Below are 22,645 nucleotides of genomic sequence, written 5' to 3'. Positions count from 1 at the left end.
GTTCCCTGGGCCCCTTGAAGCCAGCAGAGAAGCGGGCCTCGCAGACCCCAGCTGGGGACATCCAGTCACGATGGCTCCTCCCTCAGGCCTTGTTCTCTGTGGCCCAGTTCCTCTGCCACTGCCCGTCTTCTCTCCCTCTCCGGGACCCTGTACTAGCTGGGAGCAAGCAGCGCCTGTCCCCCACGGCGTCCCTCCAGAGACAGCGAGATCACTTTCCTGGTGAGAGGGGACCCTTGATTACTGGGGCTTTGTGCATTTTTCTACCTATGGCACTGCCTCACCCCTGCCCAACGGGCCACATGCTCTGCTGACCCCCTGTCTCCCCTGGGGCCACCTCTTCCAGCCCCATCCCTGACTTGCTGGGCAACTTTGTGAAAATGACTGCCTTCCTCCTTGTCTAAGTTTCTCTCAGCTGTGAAGTGGGGTTAATACTCTCTGCCCCTCCCTGGCTTCCAGGGGACCTGCAGGGATAAGCTAGATAATAACTGGGGAACTGATCTGAAGGAAGGTATCGAGAGCCAAGTAAGAGGTATCAGGGCTGGCCTGTGTTTACATGGGTGTGGACCATGGGTTCCCAGCCTCCAGGGGCTTGGGACCAGCCCTGACAGCTTCTTGGCCTGGCTCCTGACTCCTTTGTCCCACTTCCAGAGAAAGGACAGAAACCAAAGCCAGGAGTCTGGTCATCCAGAGAAGATGAGACATGAGTGCAAAAAAAAAGTTTAGGGCTCAGGAACACTGACCCCTAGGCTTAGCACTGCCCCCAACCACTGGCTGTGTGACCTTGAGCCAGTCACTGACTCTCTCTGGGCCTCAACAACTTGACTCAGACAGCCTACCCCAGCTTTGCACCCAGAGGGCCCTAGGGTCTGTAATCAGGAGCCAACATCCTATCACAGTTTGGGGATAGAAAGGATCCTGTCATGTAGTTCAAATCCTTTACTTTTCATAGATCACTACGGACCCCTCTTTGGGGGCCACAGACTACCCGTGGTCCTCCTGGTTAACCCAAGATCATAGACTGGTTGCAAAGGGGATCATTCAGGAGCAGATAAGGCGGTCAGAGCAAATCCACTGAGACGACAACCCCAAGTGAATTAGTGGGTCACCCGTGCCATCTTTTGTGCCCCATCAGTGTTTCCTTCTCCCTGTGCTTCAGCCTCTCCCTCCATGTCTGGAACTCAGCACAGGCCTCTCCTCTACCCAGCTCTCGGTGGCAGGGAGCTGCTCTCTTTCCTCCCCCACGGCACCCACTGCAGCCTCCACTCAGCTCGTCTCCCTGCCCTGGTTAGGCTCTACCTGGCTCCTCAGCTGTGTGACCCTCTCAACCATCCATAGCCAGCTGGCTCCTCATCCCAGCTTCCTCCTTCCTGACCCCGGCAAGCTTTGAAACTCCTTACCTCTGAACTGCTCTCTTCCTGGTTCTCCCATCACCCCTCTGGCCACCCCTCCTTGCATCCTCTTCCTCCAGGCAGAGGCTCTGTCTCTCTCATTCATCTCCCCAACCCTCTGTTTCACCCTTACACAGCCCAGTCCCAAATCCAGGAGCTCCGTCCTTCTGCCAAGCCCAGACCCCTCACCTCTGGAGTGCTCTGGGCCCCATGAGCATGTGCCACAGTTGGAGCACTCAGAGCTGGCCGGGTGGCCCGGAGACCGAGGCTGCAGGACTCATGTCTTTGCCTTGTTCCTGGCCCTATTTTATGTTCTTCTTGCTCTTTTTATGTAGTTCCTACGTTATGCTCACCTTCCTTCATATTTATAGAACTTTTAAACTGCCTTTAAAATTTTCCCCATGAAGCAAGGCAAAAGCAAATAAAACCAAGTTACCAGCACTGAAATCAATAAAACCAGCCTCATCTGGTCCTCGAAGGCTCCTCACCTTCTGCCTGGTTCTCCTGAAGCTGCCCCCTCGTCCACCCGGCCGTTCCTGTTGGTGGCACTGCCCCCCATCCAGGCTCCCAGGACAGAAAACGTCAAGGCTCCCCCGACGCAGGCTCTCCTATACAACCTGGTACCAAGTCTCGGAGCTCCTCCCTTTTTCGGATCTCCAGAAGGTCGCTCTTCTTCCCCCCTGCCCTCCACCATCTGTATCCCATCTGAACTTCATGGCCTCATGAGCAAAATAACTTCTTCCTATGACAAAAGCATAGACACTCATCGTAGAAAATTTAGAAGAGGTAAGTTGACAAAAAGAAGAAAACACAAACCACCTGTAATTTTGTCAATGAGAGAGAACACTGTGGACATTGGGTAAATATCCTTCCCTAGTCTTGTTTTGTTTTTCTGAACACAGAACTTTTTTTCTTAACCCCACAACAAGGGGCCTTTCTTTCCCAGTTTATTTTCTCCTGGTTCTGGGCTTGGGTTCTGGTTCTCTGCTCAGAGAACCCCCAGGAGCCAGAGCAGGTGGGGGAAAGAGAGGTGGACACTCACAGAGAATCTGTGGGAGTTACTGCCCTCACCACTTCCTCCAGAGCTGAAGCTGGGTTTTGGGGTTTGGAGTTCCAAGTGGTGGTATTGACAACAAACCCTCCCAGTGGGGAGCTGAAAAGCACCTTCCCAGGCTTTAGTGGGGCTGTGGCTGGGTGGGGAAGGGAGTGATCTTGTGCAAGACACACCACTGCTCATTCAGGGCTGTTTGTTTAAATGGGCAGGGATGGGTCTGGGAGAAACAACCCAGTTCTTAATCAGTGTTTATTTGAACTGTTGGGACCCACAAGTTTTGGAGAAAACTTCCCGATATACGCAGAACTAAGGGATAAGATGATGGGGGGCAGCGGGGCATCCCAAAGTTGAATGCCTGGAGCTCCAGGCAGGCAGGTAACTCTGAGAGCAGCAGACTGGAGCTGGGGGAGCTATGGATGACTTAGTGCCTGAGCAGCTTTGAGGACTTAAACTCAGAGCCTGGACTGCTGCAGGAATGTGGGCCCCTGATTGCCAGACTCCCAATTTTTCACAAGAAGTTAGAAATACAGGTTTTTAAAAAATGAAGTTTTCTGACTCTTTAAATCTTAGTAATTAAATAAATGAAGCCACTGTTTGAGTCAAAGTATGTTGGCTGCAGTGTGCAGCCTTTCAGCTAGCCTTCACTGTGCTTCTACTATACACCTCACGTAAGTCACCCTGCCTGACTTACTTGGCGTGGCTCCCTCCCTCTTTCCCTCGCCTTGTGGTGTGACCTGTGATATGGCCTGCTTACCTGTCCACTTTTTAAACTTGAGTCCGAATCACTTCTTCCCCTGTTCAAACCTCCAAGTGTCCACCAGCATGGACTCTACCCACCAGCCTCCCAGCTCTCCCTCTCAGTGTGAGCCAAACGAAGCAGCTTGCCGGTTCCCAATTAAAACGAGACTCATGATCTCCACTGCCCAGCTTTGCCTTGCGATGATTTTGTTATGCCTGGAACACCCATGCTCACATGCCCATCTCATTTTATACCTCCCCCATGAAGCCACATCTCAACCTGCCCCTCAGTCTCCAGGGCTTGACTAACCTCTGCCTCATTCAACAGCCATTTATTAGATACCTTGTATCCATCCACACGTGGTCCTGGCATAATGGCTGAGATAAATAAGACCCCACCCTCCGTTCCTGTCCCAGGGTGTCCAGGTACAGGCAGATGCATACTAACATGGGCCATGTATGCTGCAGGACCATGTCCTGCATGAGAGAACAGAGAGGGCCGCAATGAACTTCAGCTGGAGAAACAGGGAAGGCTTTTTGAGTTACATCACGGGGTAAGCAGGAGCTTTCCCAGGGCAAAGATGGCAACAGCTTTACAGAAGAATGGAAGCATGAAAGTTCTGAGAAAGGGAGTCATTTGGGTGGGGATGGTGCTGAGGACAGCTGGGAAAGCCACAGAGATAAGGAGTAGTTGAGGGCCAGATTATTTTGTTACAGTATTTGCATTCTGACTACCTGCACTCTGGAGTGTTAGCTCCAAAAGAGCAGGGGCTGTGCCTCAGCTTTCAGTACTCCACACCTGACCCCGGTCCCAGAGTAAGTACTCAAACCCTTGCAGCAAAGAGCACAGCACCCAGTGGCAGGGAGCACACCCTAGTGGCCCCTGCACAAATCTCACCTGTCACCAGAACTGACCCACCGTGCCCTCCCTCCATTCCAGCAGCTGGCGCTGAGGATGGCACTTTGCTGGCATCATCTCACTTCAGCTCTACCCCTCCAACAGGAGGGTGCTCCCTTCTGTCCAACAAACACTTACAAAGCACTTATTCTGTGTTGACCACTGTTCTAGGCATTGGGATAGACTTTAATGAATCATTAACAATCTCAGCCCTGGAAGTTCTCATGCAGAACTAAGTGATAATGGAGGTTGTTCCTAGCGCTGGGAAGAGCAGAGGAGGAACCCAGCCTGTTTTGAGCCTTGAAGGATGGATGAGTAGCTGGTAAAGGAGAAAGCAAAAATACAGTGCCCTGAGAAATGGGGACAGCCAAAGCACGGCAATGAGCCCCACCTCTGCCACGCACTCAACTTTTATCAAACCACTACCATTCACTAAGGTCACAGAGGGAGAATGTGCTGCTGGAGACAGAGACAGCTAAGATGCCATCTTCAGCAGCTCACAACCTAGCTAGAAGACAGTTAAGTAAACGGAAAGGAAAACAGGGTGCTCTATGCTCAGGGTCCTATTAGTAGACACAGGGGTGTGGAACAGTAAGTGTCCCCCACCTGAGTGTATGAAGGAGGGTTTCTGAAATAAGAACTTGAGTTTAGGCTGAAAGGTGAGAAATGGGGAGGTGGCCCAGGCTGAGCATAACAGATACACAAAGGGGTGAGTATGTTACCCATCAAAAGGAGGCCCACCCTGGGATGCTAATAAGGTTCTGCTTCTTGATCTGGGTACTTGCCTTCTGGATGTGCAGTTATGGAAATTCACTGGGCTGTACACTTGGTACTCAAAGGTCAGTCACATTCCAATTGTTTAAAAGCAGCCCCCAGCCTCTCACGTTGCCATTTTTTCTTCGTAGCACTTATCATCATCTAAAAGTATCTCTTTTTAAGTTTTAAGATTAGACTCTGGATGTTAGGGTTTGAATCTGGTCCTTCAGTCCCACCTCTAGGACCTTGAGAACTCAACTTTGCTGAGTCAGTTTTCCCATGTGTAAAATGGGATAGTAACAGTGCCTTGACACAGGGTTCCCTGCAGGCAGTTGAGTCATGTAAAGCATGACTTAATGCTTGCTATATGCTTTATCTCGACAATACTGAATTTGTAATGGTTAGTGGTACCTGGAGCATAGGAGTTCGATGAATAATTTATTAAATAAATAAAGAAGTGAACTAAAGGGATTTTTTTTTTGTCACCAAACAAAAGGTGGCTCAAACAAATGAAGGGTGTGGGATGGAGTAGGACCTCAACTCAGGGCTCCTGGGCAGACGTGCAGAGCTTGGAGAGTAGCTGTACTCCTATGGAGAAGCCAAGGCATCTGTGGGTGCGCAGAGGACAGCAGTGACCTGGGCCACACGGACCTCCTGTCCCTACCCTGGCACTACAGGGAGTGGAGATAAGAACCAGAGTTCCAGCTGGTGTTCCCTTCCTCCCCAGTCCTCAACCACACACTGCACTGAAGACCTGCCCCAGCTACTGAACAAAGCCTGCTGACAGGCTGAAGCCAAGAGTAATCTACATCAGCCTGGCAGTCTCCCTGGGCAGCCACCCCCACGGCCCTCACCCCTCCCCTCTGGTGGTCAAACCTGGCATTTCTCTCCACCCGCAGGGGCTGGGGCAGTTTAGGGAAGGGTGGGAAAACCTGCTAAACCAGGTGGCCAAAGCCTGAACTGGTTGGACAGGGCGGTTCCATCTCCCCCTGCTCCAAGCAGCCCTGTTCTCTCCTGGCCACAGCACAGACAGAAGCCTCACAGGACAAACCGTTTTATTACACTGGGGGTGGACTGGGGGCTGTGAGAAGTATGGGAGCGGGTTGGGGGTGTGATGCTGGAGAGCCCTCAAGTTGTAGGGAGGTTGTGGGGGTCTGGCTCTTTGTGCTGGGCTAGACCAGATCGAGGTTCACTCTTTGGGGGAGGGAAGAAGTGGCAGAGGCTACATGGCCACCTGCCGCTCCTCTCACCTACACCCACGGCATTAAATAAACAAAAAGCAACTCTGTACAGCAGAAAATACACAGGGAGGCCCCTTCCTCCCAGCCCCGGGCGGTGCAGAGTGGGAGGGCCAGCTTCTGATACCACCTCAGCCCCTTCCCAGTGCCCTGGGGGTGGGGCGGGCAGCTCCGAACAGGGAACTCAGACTTCCTCTGAAATCCTAGGCAGACAGGTCCATCTGTGTGTGGGACCCTGGGATCAAAGGTCTTCTGCTCCTCCCAGATCCCGGAGCTTTCTCAGGAGCAGGAGGCCTGAGCTTAGCGGAGACGACCGAGGGAGGGGCTAGAGCCTTGGCCTCGGAGGCAGGGTGGGCCCCGGAGGACTCTGCTCCCAGTCTTCCTCGCTCAGGCCTCCAAACCTCAAGGAGGAAGCAGGGCCAGGTGAGAGATGGCAAGAGCCCAGCCGGAGGGTCAGGGCAGCCACAGGGTCAGAGGGGTCGCGTCGTGTGGTTATAGACCAGGTGCTCCGTGTCCTCAGTGGTGGAGACCGTGGAGCTGGCAGGGGTAGGGGGCTGGGGATCGCGGTGGCGGTGGCGGTATCTGTGGAAGCCCTTTCTCTGGTTCTTGAAGAAGCAGTAACCCAGGATAGCCACTACCACCACAATGCAGGTGGCCAGGAGCACTGCAATGGCCACCTCCACGGAGCCTAGGGGAAGAAGGGGGCTCATGAGGGGTTCCCAGGGCCTGCTCAGTTCTGACGCCCACCCCTACTTGGTAAAGAAAGGGCCAAGTCAAATGCATGCCTGGTGTGGAAGGACCTCCAGCACAAGGGCGGCTGAACGGCTCCATCAGGAGCTCTGACGGCAAACATTTGTCACGCACTTTACTGCCCATTCCTCCCCTGCCCACGGCAAGTATTGCTACTGATTGTGGAACACTGTCCCTTTATCCAGCCTTGGATCCCCCTCAACACAGGTTTAGGCAGTCACGACCCATCCTGTGGGTTCTTGAGTTGATAGCTACTCCTTGGTGACAGGGCAGACCAGAGCTTACCTATGTTGGGAATGGGGCTTTCCCGCTGCAGACCAAACACATCCTTCTCTACAAAACGATGGGGAGAGACAAGTCAATACTAAGGGCTCTGAGACCAGCTGCTTCCTAGTGCCCCAGACTACCACTGCCGTCCTCCTGCACCCACATTCCAGGCACTCTGAGTACCAGCTGTGATCGGCCCAGGCTTTGGGACAGAGCTGGGCATTCTAGCTAAGACTTCCCCCTCCCCGTCTCCCCGCCGCCGCTGCCCGGCTCACTGGAGATGCCACGACAGGACTCAAGACATTGCTGCTCCTCCTCAAAGTTGTTCTTGTTGCCATAACAACCACCGTAGGTAAAGCGAGCACAGCGTTCGCTGAAGGGGTTGTAGTACCAGCGTGGGATGCTCTCCAGGCAGAGGCCAGTGTATGGCAGGTCTACACAGTGCCCTGGGAGGAAGGAGCAGGCACAGGGGTGAATGAGTTCACAGGGCCCCCCAGACCATTCCCAGGCTGCACAGGGCTGCTGCTGGCCACCCCTCAAGCTGCCTCATACTAGGGACAGCTAGGACTCAGTGTGGGCCTTGGGGGACCTAGAAATATCTGGCCCATCTAGGGTCTTGCCAGAGCCAGGAAAACAAATCTTGGGCAATAATCTTAGGCACCAAAACACCCTACACTGACTCACGCAACTATTTCCTTTTTAGTTTTCTTTCAGCTTTCCTGATTCTGTCAAGGTCTCAATTTCCTCTCCAAGACTTCATGGTCTACTGTTAACAAGGAAGGTCTGAGCCTTAGCAGGCAACAATGTCTGGCTAAAACTTTTTGTTTTATTATACTTATTTTAATAGTCAGTCTCAATAGTGAATGGCATTTCCATTTATGATAGTGATGGGCAATTTCCTTTTTAATACGTTAAGTTAAAAATCAACTGACATACAAAAAATATTAAGTAAACAGCATCTCAGTGATATGTGGGCATGGCTAAATTTCTGAAGGTGTTAAGAGGATGACTGATGCTTGGGAAACACAGAGCCAGAAAAGAAAGCCCAGGAGCCTATTTTGGCTCTTTCTGCCCACAGCCTGGCACACAGAGCAACCCCCTACCTCCCCTGGCACACCAATGAGGAGAGTAAGCTGGCAGAGCCTGGCATCTGCCCTGGCCCAGGGCCTGGGGAGCTGCTCACCTTTGTCATTGGGGAAATGGATGTTCTGGAGCTCCTTGAAGGCGCTGGTGTCTGCCAAGAGGAAAGATCAGAGATACAGGTCTAACAAGGGTTTCCTGGGGTGCAGGGTGAGCAGTCGACCCCACCTCTCCTGCCCACTGCCCCTCCATATCCCAGGCCTCACATTTTTCACAGGTGGCCTCATCGGAGGCATCAGGGCAGTCGGGAGTGTCATCACACTCCAGGAAGCTGTCGATGCAGCAGCCATCGCTGCAGTGGAACTGGGTGGAATGACAAGTGCCAGAGCACACTGCATGGGGACAGTTCCGGGTGGAGGGAAGGTCAGGATGGAGCAGAAGCGAGCCAGCACCGAGTCTATCACCTACTTGGTCCTCTCAACCCCCACACAGTATCATGGCATGTCCCCTGATCCCCTTCCACCACTCCCACGCCCTGCCTGAACATTCCTACATGCCACCTGGGCAGATCCTGAAAGGAGGGTGTTGGGCTGCAAAGGGTGGGGTGCATGTGGCCCTTCCACAGCCTACAAGGGTAGGAATGCATTGGCCCAAAGCAGCCTGGTTAGGGGCAGGGACATGATATGGGCTGGACACCTGGCAAGGGTGGGGGGACCAGGGAAAGGAGCGAAGCCCACCTGGATGGTGCCTTTCCATGGAGGGTCCTGGAAGAGAAAAACCAGAGAAGTGAGGGGAGGCAGGGCTAGGCATCAGCAAGGAGTAGCTGATGGGGAGCCTGGGAGTGGCGACTCCCACGCCCACTTCCCTGACTGGCGGACCAAAACCACCTACCCTGGGGGAGAGTCACCTGAGGCCCAAAGCCACCCTGCAGAGGCCCACCTTGCACATCCCGGCAGGCTAGCTTGCACTCTTCTTCCCGAAGGTAGTTGTTCTTGTTGCCCAAGCACCCTCCATAAGTGAAACTCTTGCAGACCTGTTCTGTGGAGTTGTAGTACCAGCGGGGGAAGGAACCGCGGCAGCGGCCCACTTTCCTGGGTGCCAGGCAATATTCTGGAGGGAGGAAAGCTTGTGAGGGGGCCTGTGGGCCCAATCAACAGCAAGGCATGGCTCCAGGTGCTGCCTCCCACCCCCCACCGAACTCACCTTCTGTCTGCTTGGTGGACAGCACTGTGACCGTGACATTGGCTGTGCTCTCTGGCTCACTGGAGCCAGCCACTGTCAGCTGGAACAGGTAGGTACCTTCTTTAAGTCCCCACAGCTCCACCTGGTCTGGATCATTCCTCTGTGCACAAGAGCAGCCATCAGGCTGGAATCCTTTGGTGCCCTTGGGCTGCCCCAGGCCCTCTCAGCCACACACCCACCCCCTGGAGAGAGCAGAGGGACTTGGCATTAAAAGTATCCTCAGCTTCTATCCACCCCACCCTGTGTGGACCCACAGGATGGCCTATGGCACTGGAAATGGGGCCCTAGAGAGCTGAACTGGGGGTCAGAGGGCCAGCCCAACATCTCACCTCTACCCTGATGTCTGTGTCACCCTGCAGGAGGTGCCAATCCGTGTTCCCCACACCCTTCAACACCACGGGTTCCTGGCGCTGTACCTTCAAGTCTGTGCCTGCCCAGACCTTGGGGATCCGGGACCCTGGGGGGAAGGTTGAGGTAGGGTCAACTCTCACTGAGTACACTACATCTCTCCTGAGGTGGGGTACAATATGGGCCACACCTAGACCACCCTAGGACTCGGCAATCTCCATGGGTGAAGGCAGGAGCTCATACTATATCATCTCCTTGCTCTCTATTTAGACCTATTTTATCTTTGAAATACTGAGGACATTTTATGTTGTAAAACCTGCTTTCTGAAGCAGATTACTGAATAGCACGTGCCGTGCCACCTGATCCTATTTAGATAGATTAGCTAGCTAGATAAATGGGGGCCTTATTTCTATTTTCTACAATAAGCAGGTACTTGTGCTAACTGCTTTGAGAAGTTAAAGTAATAATATATTTGAAAAGCCAAATAAGTAAATGTGTAATTAACACCATCACCCCTCACTCTGTTGGCCTGGATGGCTGCTGAGAAGCCTTTAGCACAGAGTTCCCAGGCAGCGAAGCAGAAAGCCTTGGTGTCCCAGGGTGAGTGGCCATGGGAGCAAGGTGACCGTCACCTTAGACTCTGTTTCCAGTTACAAGGGGTCCCGTGGGAGCCCCCTCGTTCCCTGAACCTGACAGTGCCCGTGCCTGAGGCTTCCTCCAGTCTGGGGTTGGGGGCTGGAGAGAGAGACAAGCTCAAAGCAGAGTTCCTGCCTCTAGGGGGCTGAAAAGTTACCCTCCAAGATACAGGTTTACATGTTAGCTCCAAAACTTGTGAATGTGGCCTTATTTGGAAAAAGGGTCTTTGCCAAACTAATTATGTTAAACATCTCCACGTGAGATCATTAGCTGGGTAGGCCCTAAATATAATGAAAAATGTTTTTATAAAAGATGAAGAGGATGAAGCAAAACTGAAGGAACAAAACAGCAGCAGACTCATAAGACTCCAAGAAGGGACTAGTGGTTACCAAAGGGAAGGGGTTGGGGAAGGCAGGTGGGGAGGGAGGGAGAAGGGGATTGAGGGGTATCATGATTGGCACACTTGGTGTGGGGGGTCACGGGGAAGAGAGTGTAGCTCAGAGAAGACAAGTAGTGACTCTGTGGCATATTACTATGCTGATGGACAGTGACTGCACTGGGGTGGGGGGTACTCGATAATACGGGTGAATGTAGTAACCACATTACTTTTCATGTGAAACCTTCATAAGAGTGTATATCAGTGATACCTTATTAAAAAAAAAACGATGAAGAGGAGAAGAGAGTGCAGGAAGAGAAGGCTGTGTGACGACGAGGCAGAGGAAGGCCTGGAGCCGCCAGATGCTGGCCGAGGCAAGGAAAGATCCTTCCTTAAGGTCTTCAGAGGGAGCGTGGCTCTGCCAACGGCTAGATTTTAGACTTCCAGTGTCCAAAACTGTGAGACAACGAACTTCTGTCGTTTTAAGTGACCCAGTTTATAGTAATTTGTCTCAGCAGCCAGAGAATTAATGCGCCACCCTGGAGGGGACACAGTCCAGTTGAACAGATCAGATATGAAGCCACATGGGAGAAAAGACCCAGCAAGATGAAGCACTATGTAATACGTGCACAGACAAGGAAGGGGACATTCAGAGAAGGGAGGAAGGGTGTTTTGATTCTTTTGTTTGTTTTTATTTGTTTAGCTGTGGGGAACAATACACTGTGCTGTTAATGGCAGCAGAAAGCATGATGAGCCAAGCACTGGTTAGGTGGACATGGAGACCAGCTGGGCTGGGAGAGACCCCCCAATAGCCCAGGCTGCTCGCTCAGGGCTTGTGAACACAGCAGGAGGGGCATTCACATATTTAACAACTGGTGGTACAGGAAAGGGAGAGACACTGGCTGTGAGCAGTGGCATAGAGTCCCGAGGGCCAAGCTGCACCAAACATTGACCTCTGGGATGCAGGGCCGAGGTCCAGGAGTCCTAAGGGAGGGGTCAAGGGCTGGGGCAGCAGGGACACTCCTGAGCTCTGGGCAGCAGCTGTTTACCCATCTGTTTGGAATTATATATCTATGGAGCGAAAGATGGGTAAGTGGACCTGTGCAGCAGTTCAGGGCAGATGCAACAGGGTGGTCTGAACTACAGGTAGGGGAACGGAAAGGAGGATGTGAGAAGAATGTTGAACAGGCACTTCAGGCCTCCATGCCCGCTGGGCACTGGGAACTGGTGAGGAAGAGCCAGGGCACAGGTGGGAGGGAACAAGATCGAGAGGGAACATGTGCAGTTCAGTCACAGAGAGGTTGAATTTGCCGGAGGGGAAGACCATCCAGAGGGGAACTGACCATAGGCAGTAGAGCTGCACATCAGACCTCCAGGGAGGCCAGAGTTGGAGACAGATCTGGAGTCATTTTTATTAACAAAGCCGCTACTTGTTTAATGTGTGCTGGGTACCATGAGAGGTATTTTACCTATGTCATCTCCATCAGGGGTTGGCAAACTATTGCCTGTCATATTTTTAAATGGTTGAAAAAAAATCAAGAGTAATAGTTTGTGATGTGTGAAAAGTATATAAATTCCAATTTGTGTCCATATACTAGAACACAGCCTCACTTACTCATTTACCTATTGTAGACGGCTGCTTTCATACAACAGCAGAGTCGAGTAATTTCAACAGAGATTGTATGGGCCACAAAGCCTAAAAGTATTTACTATTTGAACATTTACAGAAGTTTACTGACTGCTGATCTACATCACCTACCTTCCTAATCATTCTGTCACAACTGCATTCTTGCCCCTCTTTCCAGGTGAGAAAATTGACACCAGTGGTTAAATGATGTGCCCAGGATCACTCAGTTTCTAAACAGCAGAGCTGGGATTTGAACCCTGGTCAGTCCTACTCCATTAGCTCACACTCTTTCCAAAATACCATGTTGCAGGTCACCCACCTGTTTAGAGGTATGATTCTGACTGCTTTCTTCTATCTTGGGGGTTTATTTTTAACTTAGTTAATACGTATATGTGATATGAAATTCAAAAAGTACAAAAGGGTATTGAGAATTAAGTCCATTTTCTCCTTAACTCCCCAGGTTCCTCTCTCCAGAGGAAACCGCTCTCACTAGCTTATGTGTGTGTGTATCAAGAAAGGCAGTACTGAAGTTATAAGCATGCAAGTTCTTCTTGTTTTCCTCCTAATATATTTTGGAAATCTTTCCATATAAGCACATAAAGAGCTTCCTTTTTTTGGGTTGCATAATACTCACTGTATGAAGTTACAGTATTTATAACTTATTTACCCAACTTACCAGTCCCTTCTTGATTTAGAGTCTTTCTTTCTTCTTTCCCTACTATAGACTAAACCATACTGCCTCAGGGTTCATTACTGTTATTAAAACAGCATTACAGCAACCAATTATAGGACTTGTTGCCAGACATTGAAATTGTTTCAATTTTTTGCTATCATAAACAATGCTACAGTGAATAACTGGTTGGTAAATTGGTTTGTACATGTCTAAGCCCAGCCGCAAGATGAATTCCTACAAGTGGAGTTGTATTGAGGTTATGTGCATTTACAGTTTTAATGGCTGCTGCCCTCCATCAAGACTCTACAGGGGAGAGTTGTCAGGCCTAAGAGTGAGTTCAAAGGAAGGAGAGAAGGTAAAGAGATAAGAACAGCTGACAGGAGGCTGAGTCACGGGGATTCCTCTCTGATGAGGCAGAGAAAGCCGAGCCAATGGGCACTCTCCAAAGGTGGGGGTGCCCAGGGGACACACAATGACAGCAAATGGGTGGGAGGGGTAGCTTCCAGGGAAAATGTCAAAAGGTGGAGAGACCTACAGGAATGAGAAAAGGAGACCTTGGTTCTAGGGATTGAGGGGAAGCAAGACCAGAAGAGCAGGAAAGGAACCAACCCAGACCCCAGTGGCTTGGCTGGCAATCAGGAGAGGGTCCAACAGGGGCGGGCCCTGAAGTGACCTCTGAGAGACAAAGCCAAGGGGACAGTGAGTGGGGAGGAGCCTGTTTCTCCCTCCTGACATTTCTGAAGAAAGTGATCAGCTGTCTGAAAAGGGAAACAAGGCAGACTACTTCGCAGTCTATCTGGCAGACAATCCATGGGGCCCAGGATGGCAGTGGCAGGCAGCCATGAGCCAGCCCTTCGGCCAGATGGGTAGTGTCCTCCTGCACACAGCCAGTCCTCCCCAAGCCCCACATTCGGGAGCAAGGGGGCAGGTGTGCCAGCCGCCACTCCCTTCCTCCCGCCCAGAGAGAGCAAAGGGCCAGTGGCAATAAACCCGGCCCCTCCCCCAGCTGCCAGGCCTCAGGGCATCTCCAGGGAAACAAAAACTCCACGTCCTAGACCACGCCTCCAACAGAAAGAGGGGGAGAGGAGGGAGGCGTAGGGTGCTCCCACTGCCGGAATCTGGACTGGACTGGCCTGGCCACCAGCAGGGAAAGGGGAGCGACCCCGCCACTAGGATTTCTCTGTGCAACACGAGAATCAAAGGTTTAGAAGCATTGAGGACCCGCCCACCTTGCCTGCACAGATTGCCCTCGCTTCCAGGATGGCTTTACCCTGCTTTTACCCACCTCCAACCTCTCTAGCTGGGCTCAGCTGAGAACGGAGCAACCCCTCCACACACACACACACACAAAGCACTGCAGTGCCCTGAAAATGGCCTGGAGCTCACACTCAGTTCAAGCCCTACCCAAGTTCCGAAATACCCGAGCAAGTTCCCACTCCACCCTGTCTTGTGCCAAACAGGCCCCTCTGGGGGTGAGAGCCTCCAGATGAGGAAGGCTGGTCCCAAGACCATGTGGAGCCATCCAGCTCTGCTCCTTGACTGGGCCCAAGTTCCAGGCCCTGTCCCTGCAGTGGGCCTCCCAGAGGGCTTCTGTCAGCACCAAGGGCACAGGCAGGTCAATTAGAATCATCACCACCTACACTCGCCACCACTTCCTCGTGGAACAGGCTCAGGCCCTGGCCTGAGGGGACTTGGTGGCCCAGCTGGCCCAGAGATGGTGCCCCCTTCCCGGAATTCCCATCCCACTCCTCAGAGACCCAGGAGAGCTACAGGAAGGAGATGCAAAAGAGTGGGCCCTTAACCTGACAGAGAGAGATGAGCAAGGGAAAGGTTGGAAAGGAAAGTCTTCTCTTCACTTTCCAGAACCCAAACAACGCCCAGACTGAGCCCCAGCCCAGCCTGGGCCCCTGAGCTCCCCAGTCTCTGGTTCTGCTATCCGCTTGGCTATATGGAGTCAGGGTACTAGGTTTCTCCCAGAAAGGTGGTCTTGTGTGAAAACAGCACAGGATTTTTGGAGGTCCCTCCTGGGCCTGACTCCTAGGTCACCCATTTATGGGCAGTGTTATCCTGGGTAAATTACTGAACCTGGGAGTCAGTTCCCTAACCTAAAGAGTGGGATGACTACTAAGAGAACCCTTTTCAGAAATGCCTATCATGAGGCCTAAGTGAGAGGCTGAGTGGTACAGAAATCAGTAAACTGTTTAGTGCTCACAGAGGTTATCAGTTGTGACCCATCCCTGCCCTAGAGCTCCACCTGGCTAGAACAGCAAGTGGAGAGAATGGGGAAGGAAGGTCTCCGGAGGGGCCCTGATCCCAGCTAACTGTGTAGTCCCAGGAGGGAAGGGGAAGAGCCCTGGCCCCACTTTGCCCTTATCCCTGGGAAGTAAACAAGGTGAGCAGACAGCTTGGCTACTACATCCTAAGCAGGAAGAGCTCTGCTGGATCACACCAAGCACACACACCTGCCTGGACAGCTGACATCCCTCCCCTACCAGGTACACATACCAGTGGGCTGACTCATCCAGCAACCTCCTCACCCCCACTCCAGGGCCTCTGGCTGCTATGCCCATAACACTGCAGCCCCCCACCCCTCCCTTTGGTCAACCCCAGTCTAGGCTTGTTCTTTAGGATCTGGGGTCTGGCAGTTTTCCCCAGACCACCAAAAGGCCAACAGCTGGGGAAAGGGGGTGCAGTGAGATGCTAACCAATCCCAAGCCCAGCAGTGAAGGGGCTATCCTTCACCAGGCGAATCTGAGAAGGCCTCAAGGTGCCTAGGGCAGTGCTTGGCCAGGGGTGCCTATCTAGTCACCAGGCGGCCTCCAGAAGGCTCGCTCACTCAGGGTATCAGGGCTAGAAGTTGGGAATCCCAAGGAGCTGCCTCCTATCTCCCATACACACGTCCTAGAGCCCTGGCCCACTCAAGGTCCCAAATTCAGGAGCCAGAGTCTGGGCTCTAGGATGTCACCTCTCCCCACTCACTTTGTTTACTGTTTCTACCACCTATTTCCAAGGAGGAGCTGCATAGAATGAGACTCTCCTTAACTCCTTTCTGATGTTAGCCCCCTTTTCTGAGTCTCCCCAAAGCTGTCCATCCCAGCCCCCTTGTCCTTACCTCCAAAGCCCTGGGTCCGCAGCTCCCGATAGGAGCGGTAAACCTCCCGCGTGAGGTAGTTGATGAAGCCCTCCCTGGGCGCGAACTTGCACACGAAGTTCTGCTCGTACAGGCAGTTCATGAGGAAGCAGGCGGCTATGGCGTCCTCCCCGTCGTCGGGCTGAAGCTCCACCAGGGCCAGGTTGCAGCTCTGGGTGTTGCAACAGGCGCGCACGCAGTCCCAGCCGCGGCGCACCGTGGGGGAGCCCAGGAAGGTGGCCCCGTTGCTGACCGACGCCTCGGTGTCGAGCACGAAGGCAGGCACCCCGGCGGTAAAGCGGTCCAGGCAGGCGGCTCCCGCGGGCAACCCGGGGGGCGAGGGAGGCGGCCCGGCCTGGGTGCTCAGGGGACAGAGCGCGCACAGAAGCCACATGGCCACCGCAGGAATGCGGCCCTGGGAGAGGCGGGCGCCGGCCATCATCCTCGCAAGGGCCGTCGCCCTCCTCCCTACGGGGTCACCTTCACAGTGTGGGCCTCTGGGCTCCGAGGGTGCTTGCGACCTTAAAGAGGGGAGGCGACGGAGGAGAAGACATACCGGATCAGCCGTGGAGACTGCAAGGCGGCCGGACGGGAGGAGTCAGGGGGAGGGCTGGGGAGCACTGGGTACCCCGCGAGTGTAGACGGCACGGGGGCCCGGCCCTCCCACGCACACTGCCGTGACGCGGCCGTCCATCGGCCGCCCAGAGAGACGGCTGAGGTGCTCACGTACCCCGACACACGAACCAGCGCAGAACAAAGGGCCAAACATGCTCCGAGCCGGCTCCGCCTCCGCCTCCGCCTCGCGCTCCCGGGCCCCGGTTACCTGCGCAGGTGAGCGGGGTGGGGCCCGGCCAGCCGAGGTTCCGGTCCCGGCTTCGCGAGCGGCTCGGGCCGCCGCTTCCTCCCCGGTGCGGGGTGCGCTGGGGATCGGCCACTTCCTCCCCGTAGTTTCTGGTGAAACTGAGTCAGTGCGGCCAGGGCGGGGCGGACATTAACCCCAAGGCCGCCGGCCCTGCCCACGCCCGCCCAGGCTCGGCTCGCCCTTCCCAGCCGAGCTTCCTGACTGCGGCCCCAGCACCCCTCGGCGTCCCCTGTGGCCTCGTTCCCCATGTGGCTCTGAGGCTCTGCGCCCCGGAGGCTGTTGCACGCCGGCTCCACTGAGTCCAGCCTCGCCGGAGGCCCCCGAGCCCCAGAAGTGCAGCCCAACCTAGGAGGCCCGGACATGGCGAGGACGTTCCAGCGAAGTCAGTCCTGCGAGGGTCATGCGCCCTGGAGAGGCGGCCACTGGCTTCCCTTTTTGGTCTGCACTAGAATTCCCAGCCCCAGACCCGAGGGTCTTGAGAAGTGACTGTACGGGGAGAAATGGGGGAAAGCCCGATGCAAATGATCTCGCCCTCGGGAAATCTTTTCCATCTTGTGGTGGGAAGCAATTCGGATGCTGTGTGGCTGCACCTTTGATAACTGGAACCCGGAATGCCTGCTCCAGCGACACTACCCTTGCCAGCTCACGGAAGTCCGCTTTTCTGCCAGTGAGAAACAGGCGATTTCCCGTGTCCAGGCCTCCCTGCTTACCAGCAGTGGTTCCATTTTGTTTGAGGCATTTCTTCATCTCAACTAAATTTCCTTGCAGGTCTGTGCGGGAGCTGAGTCCCTGTCAGCGCGCATCGGTCCCCCCATCTCCACCAAGGGGGTGCCCATGGTCACTCTCTTCCTGTGAAATGCCGTCCTTGGAAGGCTAGAGGTTGCAACCCACCAAGTAGCTGAGTTAATGACCTTCACAGAGCTGTGTGCTTCTTCAAGTCAGCTCATTGCTTTTCCTGAGTGAAGGACTAAAGACCATTCCTAACAGATTTGTCCTATTAATGCTGTCCCCCAAAAGAGATTCTACATCTTTTCATGATGACTTAACATACCTCACCCACAGGGAATATTCTTCCTAATTTCTTACGTAGAGCACTTTATCTACTAGGTCTTGTAGCCAGCCCTTCGATCGTTTTCCTGGCAACATTCCCCAACTGCCCGAATTATGGGTGTGTTGGGTAGAATCTGTCTCCCCTTCGCTGGATTTTCTGTTTAAAACCCCAGGCACGATGGTGGACATATGCTTGGAATGAGGCAAATGATTGTGCAGTTACTGGGAAGAAAGGGTTTTGTTATGATTTGATTTCTACTTCCCCCAATACCTTATACCTACAAGAACCTTAACACAGGAGATTATTACCTTGTGCTAATATTACATTACCACAGGTTTATCATTACAACCACCATACACACTAGTACAACAACCTACACTTACTAAGCAGTGACATCCAGACCCTCTTCCTAATCACTTCCCACATATCACCCCATATACTCCAGACAAACCAAGAAAGTAGGTACTATTTTAATCCCCATTTTATAGGTGAAAAAACAGGCTCAGACAGGTGAACTAACTTGTCAAGTCATATGACAAGTGACAGAGTTAGGAGATTGAGTCCAGGCAGGCCAATCTTACTGCTTCAGCACCTAAACACTGGGCTTTATTACACTCACAATTCCGACTGTAGCTGGCAGCCCCGTCCTCACCTCAGATTCAATTTGTGTGAAACAAAAATTCATTTTCAGGTGGTGAGCAGCCACCGTTAGTTGAGATGTTTACGGTGTGCCAGGCATTTAATGTACATATACTTGGTAATGCTCACAACTCTGAGAATAGTTTCCACTTTGCAGAGAAGTTCAAGGTCACATAATAAAGGGTAGGAGGTAAGTCTGTGTAAACAGTGAGCGTTTGGGCTTCAGACTCACACTCCTGGGTTTAACTCTCATCTGCCACTTACTACTGGTGTGACCTTCCCTAAGTCCTTAAGCCCCTCTGTGTCTTCATCTCTTTGTATATGAAGTAGGGCTTCAAAGGGTTATTACCACTGTTAAGTGAATTAATACAGATAAAACATTTGACACCATGAATGCTCAATAAATGTTACCCCTCCAAAAGTGACAGAGCCAGAATTTTATCCTAATTCTCGCTGACATCAAAAACTACACTCTTTCCATTGCCTTACGCTGCTTCTTATGTACCAAAAAGAAAAACTACACGTGAGGGGATAAAGGACTAAGACAGTCCACCCAAGTGGTGAAAGTGATGGCATTTGAATGGTTATGGGGCAACATTTTCTTTCCAGTTTTTAAATCATTTTCCAAGTTCTCTTTAGTGAGTGTGGGATGCTTCCATAATGAAGAGAGAGATGCATTATGACAACCTCCACATTCACCATTCTGATCCCCAAATTGCTTCTCCGTCCACATTCTCTGGGATGCTGGGCTCACTGTCCCAGTCCCTCTGGGGATACCTGCACCCCTGCCTTTCCTTAGGCTTTCCCTGCAAACATCCAGCCAGCTGTAGGTGCTGACAACTGCTCCCTGATAATTGCTCACATCCATCCCTTCTTGTATATTTCCACTGCTGCCCTTGTTCTGGGTTCTGTGCCAGCTTCTAGATGGACTCCAGGCCACCCTGCACACTGCAGGAAGCTCCCTCCTCCAGCCCTGCCTTTCACCTGTTCAGGCCCTGTGGGTCTGTGACCCCACCCAGGAGCCTCTCTGGCAGTGTGTACAGAGACACCTGTTCCCTGACTGGTTAATAAAATTAGCTCTGTGGAGCAGTAGAGAGCATCAGAGCAGCTGGGGCCTTAGTTAAAGCCCTTTCCCTAACGTATGGGAAACTGAAGCCCAGACACACCTGCTCTTGATTTGTTCAGAGACACAGAGCCTAGTAGGTGGCAGAGGCTACCTCAAGACTTCAGGTCTCTTGACTGCCAATGTTGGGCCCTGCCCATGATTCTGAACTGCCTTCCTGCAAAGTATTTCCAGATGATACTGTTTTCTAATTGTATATTGCAGGCCCAAGTGGAATTGTCTGGATGAGTTCCACCATGTGGCTCATACTTCCTCTATGAACTTGGGGAAGAGAAGGCCTGGGTTTACACCTGAGGCTTTGTTCCTATTTGCCATATGACTAGTACCAACCATTGCTCTTAGGAGTGGGTGGTTCACTGAATATTTTCACCAAAAGGTAAGTGGTTACTTACCTTAACACAACTGTCAGGTAAGGAACACTGAGTGTCTTATCTCAGTTGGGGGTCTGGTGGTTTCTACAGTAGGTGTGATGGGTTGTTTACAAAGATGGCTAGCAAAGATGGTAGAAGGGCCTTCAGTTCCTGTGCATGCACTCTGTTCTTCCCACCAAGAGGTAGCATCTATCTTTTCCTACCCTTTGAATCTGTGACCTGCCTTGGCCAATAGGACATAGCAGAAGTAGTGGCCTTTGACTTCTGGCCTCAGCTTTGTGGCCTGCATTTTTCCCTGTTAGAACCAGTTGTGATGTAAAGATTGACTGCCCTGTAGGACAGAGAGGCCACCTGAAGAGAGCAGCCCCTGCAGGGTGAGAGACTATTCAGGCAGAGAGAGGGGTCCAACTATCTCCCAGTGTTCCCAGCTGAGCAGCTGCGGGACACCATCTTGCATCCTTAGCCCCAAATGAGTCCCCAGGGCAAGTGAGACCAGCTGCACCTGCCAAGCCCCGCCCGGATGGCAGGATTGTAAGCAAACAAATAGCTGTGTTTTATTTTAAGCCTTTAAAAGGCTCATTTTCCCCTCTCTGCTCTCTCTGTTCCAGGTGGTTTATTATTTAGCAATAAAAACTGAAACAGGAGGATAATATATTTACAGAATAAATTTTAGTTGTGATGATCTGAGTAAAAGCCCACTAGTTCCCTAATAATGCAGAACCAAAGAGTTTTGATAGGGAATTTGGGGGAAAATAATGCAATATTTTTCAAGGTAAGGCTGCTGTCATTGGTTTAATCTTTAGGTAAAGAAGACAGGTCCTCTCAGATACTGCTGCAGCCCTACAAGGGGCATTTTTGAAGAATCCTACTAATGTCAGAAATGCTCACAATAGTCCAGCGTGATAGGTAGCTTCTAAATGGCCAGCAATATCCATACCTGCTGGGATTCAGCCCTTGTGTAACCTCCTCCCCTCGAGTGTGGCTTGACCTAGCGACTGACTTCTGATGAACAGAGTATAAGTGTCCTGGGAAGTTGCTTCCTAGATTAGGTTACAAAAAGACTGTGACTAGGGAATGTAAACTAGTTCAACAATTGTGGAAAGCAATATGGAGTTTCCTCAAAAACTAAAAATAGAAGTACCATTTGACCCAGGAATTCCACTCCTAGGAATTGACCCAAAGAATACAAGTTCTCAGATTCAAAAAGACATATGTACCCTTATGTTGATTGCAGCACTATTTACAATAGCCAAGGAAGCAACCTAAGTGTCCATCAGTAGATGAATGGATAAAGATGTGGTACACATACAGAATGGAATACTATCCACCTATAAGAAAGAAACAAATCCTACCATTTGCAACAACATGGATGGAGCTAGAGGGTACTATGCTCAGTGAAATAAACCAGGCAGAGAAAGACAAGTACCAAATGATTTCCCTCATTTGTGGAGTATAACAACAAAGCAAAACTGAAGGAACAAAATAGCAGCAGACTCAGAGACTCCAAGAAAGGACTATCGGTTATCAAAGGGGAGTGGTGGGGAAGGGTGGGTGGGGAGGGAGGGAGAAGGGAATTGTAGGGTATTATGATTGGTGCACATGGTGTGTGTGGGGTCACGGGGAAGACAGCGTAGCACAGAACAGACAAGTAGGGACTCTGTGGCATCTTACTACGCTGATAGACAGTGACTACAATGGAGTGTGTGGGGGGGACTTGATAATATGGGTGAATGTAGTAACCACATTGTTTTTCATGTGATACCTTCTTAAGAGTGTATATCATTGATACCTTAATAAAAAAAAAAAGACTGTGACTTTCATCTTGCGTGCTGCCTGCCCCAGTGCCCTGGCTCTAGTGGAAACCATATGCCATGTGGTGAGTAGCTCTCCAGGGCTCTTACCTGTGCCCAGGCCTGCACCCCCTTGGTTTCCCTGCCCTGATGTGGCCCTGTGGTCCTGATATTTTTTTCTTCCCATCTAATCTTGGGTTTTGAGTTCCCTTATCTAGGGCAAACTTACTGATGAATGGTGACACGCGTAGGCCAGAGAGATGTGTGACATGAAATTAAATGCTGATACAAAAGAATGTAAATAAGGAGTCTCACACTGTAGATAATGGGCATTACTCATTTGAGTGCCACTGAGCTTCACAGGGGCTGTGCTGTGGTTGATGCAGTATCGCACCAATCCCAGTCTACAGATGAGGGAACAGGCTCAGAGAGGCTCTATGCATGAACCTGTCTTTGTCTCTGTGTAGGCATCCATGAAGTTTGCATATTTAAGTGTCCTAAGTCCATCACCATGTTCTGTTAACTAACCCCCTAAGAGCCCTCCAGTCTGCCCACTTCTTGCTATGACAGCATGAGTTCTGCAGTCAAGCCCTACACCACTGATCTCC

General features: G+C 51.9%; 1 protein-coding gene across 2 annotated transcripts; it reads right to left on the bottom strand.

Moving 5' to 3' along the window:
* Positions 1 to 5,872: 5,872 nt before the first annotated feature.
* SPINT1 (serine peptidase inhibitor, Kunitz type 1) lies at positions 5,873 to 17,440 on the bottom strand. Of its 2 annotated transcripts, none has more exons than XM_036923825.2 (11): positions 17,025 to 17,440; positions 16,184 to 16,722; positions 9,741 to 9,868; positions 9,373 to 9,511; positions 9,109 to 9,279; positions 8,907 to 8,933; positions 8,436 to 8,561; positions 8,273 to 8,323; positions 7,365 to 7,535; positions 7,108 to 7,155; positions 5,873 to 6,760 (listed from the first exon to the last, which is right to left on the bottom strand). In XM_036923825.2, the coding sequence occupies exons 1-11, from the start codon at positions 17,423 to 17,425 to the stop codon at positions 6,543 to 6,545; spliced, it is 2,019 nt and encodes a 672-aa protein (XP_036779720.2). In that variant the 5' UTR covers positions 17,426 to 17,440; the 3' UTR covers positions 5,873 to 6,542. The 2 variants fall into 2 exon arrangements, with proteins under 2 accessions (XP_036779720.2, XP_036779721.2); XM_036923826.2 differs by having other exon boundaries at positions 16,932 to 17,160.
* Between the last annotated feature and the right edge of the window lie 5,205 nt (positions 17,441 to 22,645).

The sequence above is a fragment of the Manis pentadactyla genome, chromosome 11, assembly GCF_030020395.1.
Source record: "Manis pentadactyla isolate mManPen7 chromosome 11, mManPen7.hap1, whole genome shotgun sequence".
In the NCBI taxonomy this organism is placed as follows: Eukaryota; Metazoa; Chordata; class Mammalia; order Pholidota; family Manidae; genus Manis; species Manis pentadactyla.
The sequence above is the reverse complement of the archived record's forward strand: the minus strand, read 5'-3'. Positions and strand labels throughout refer to the sequence as shown.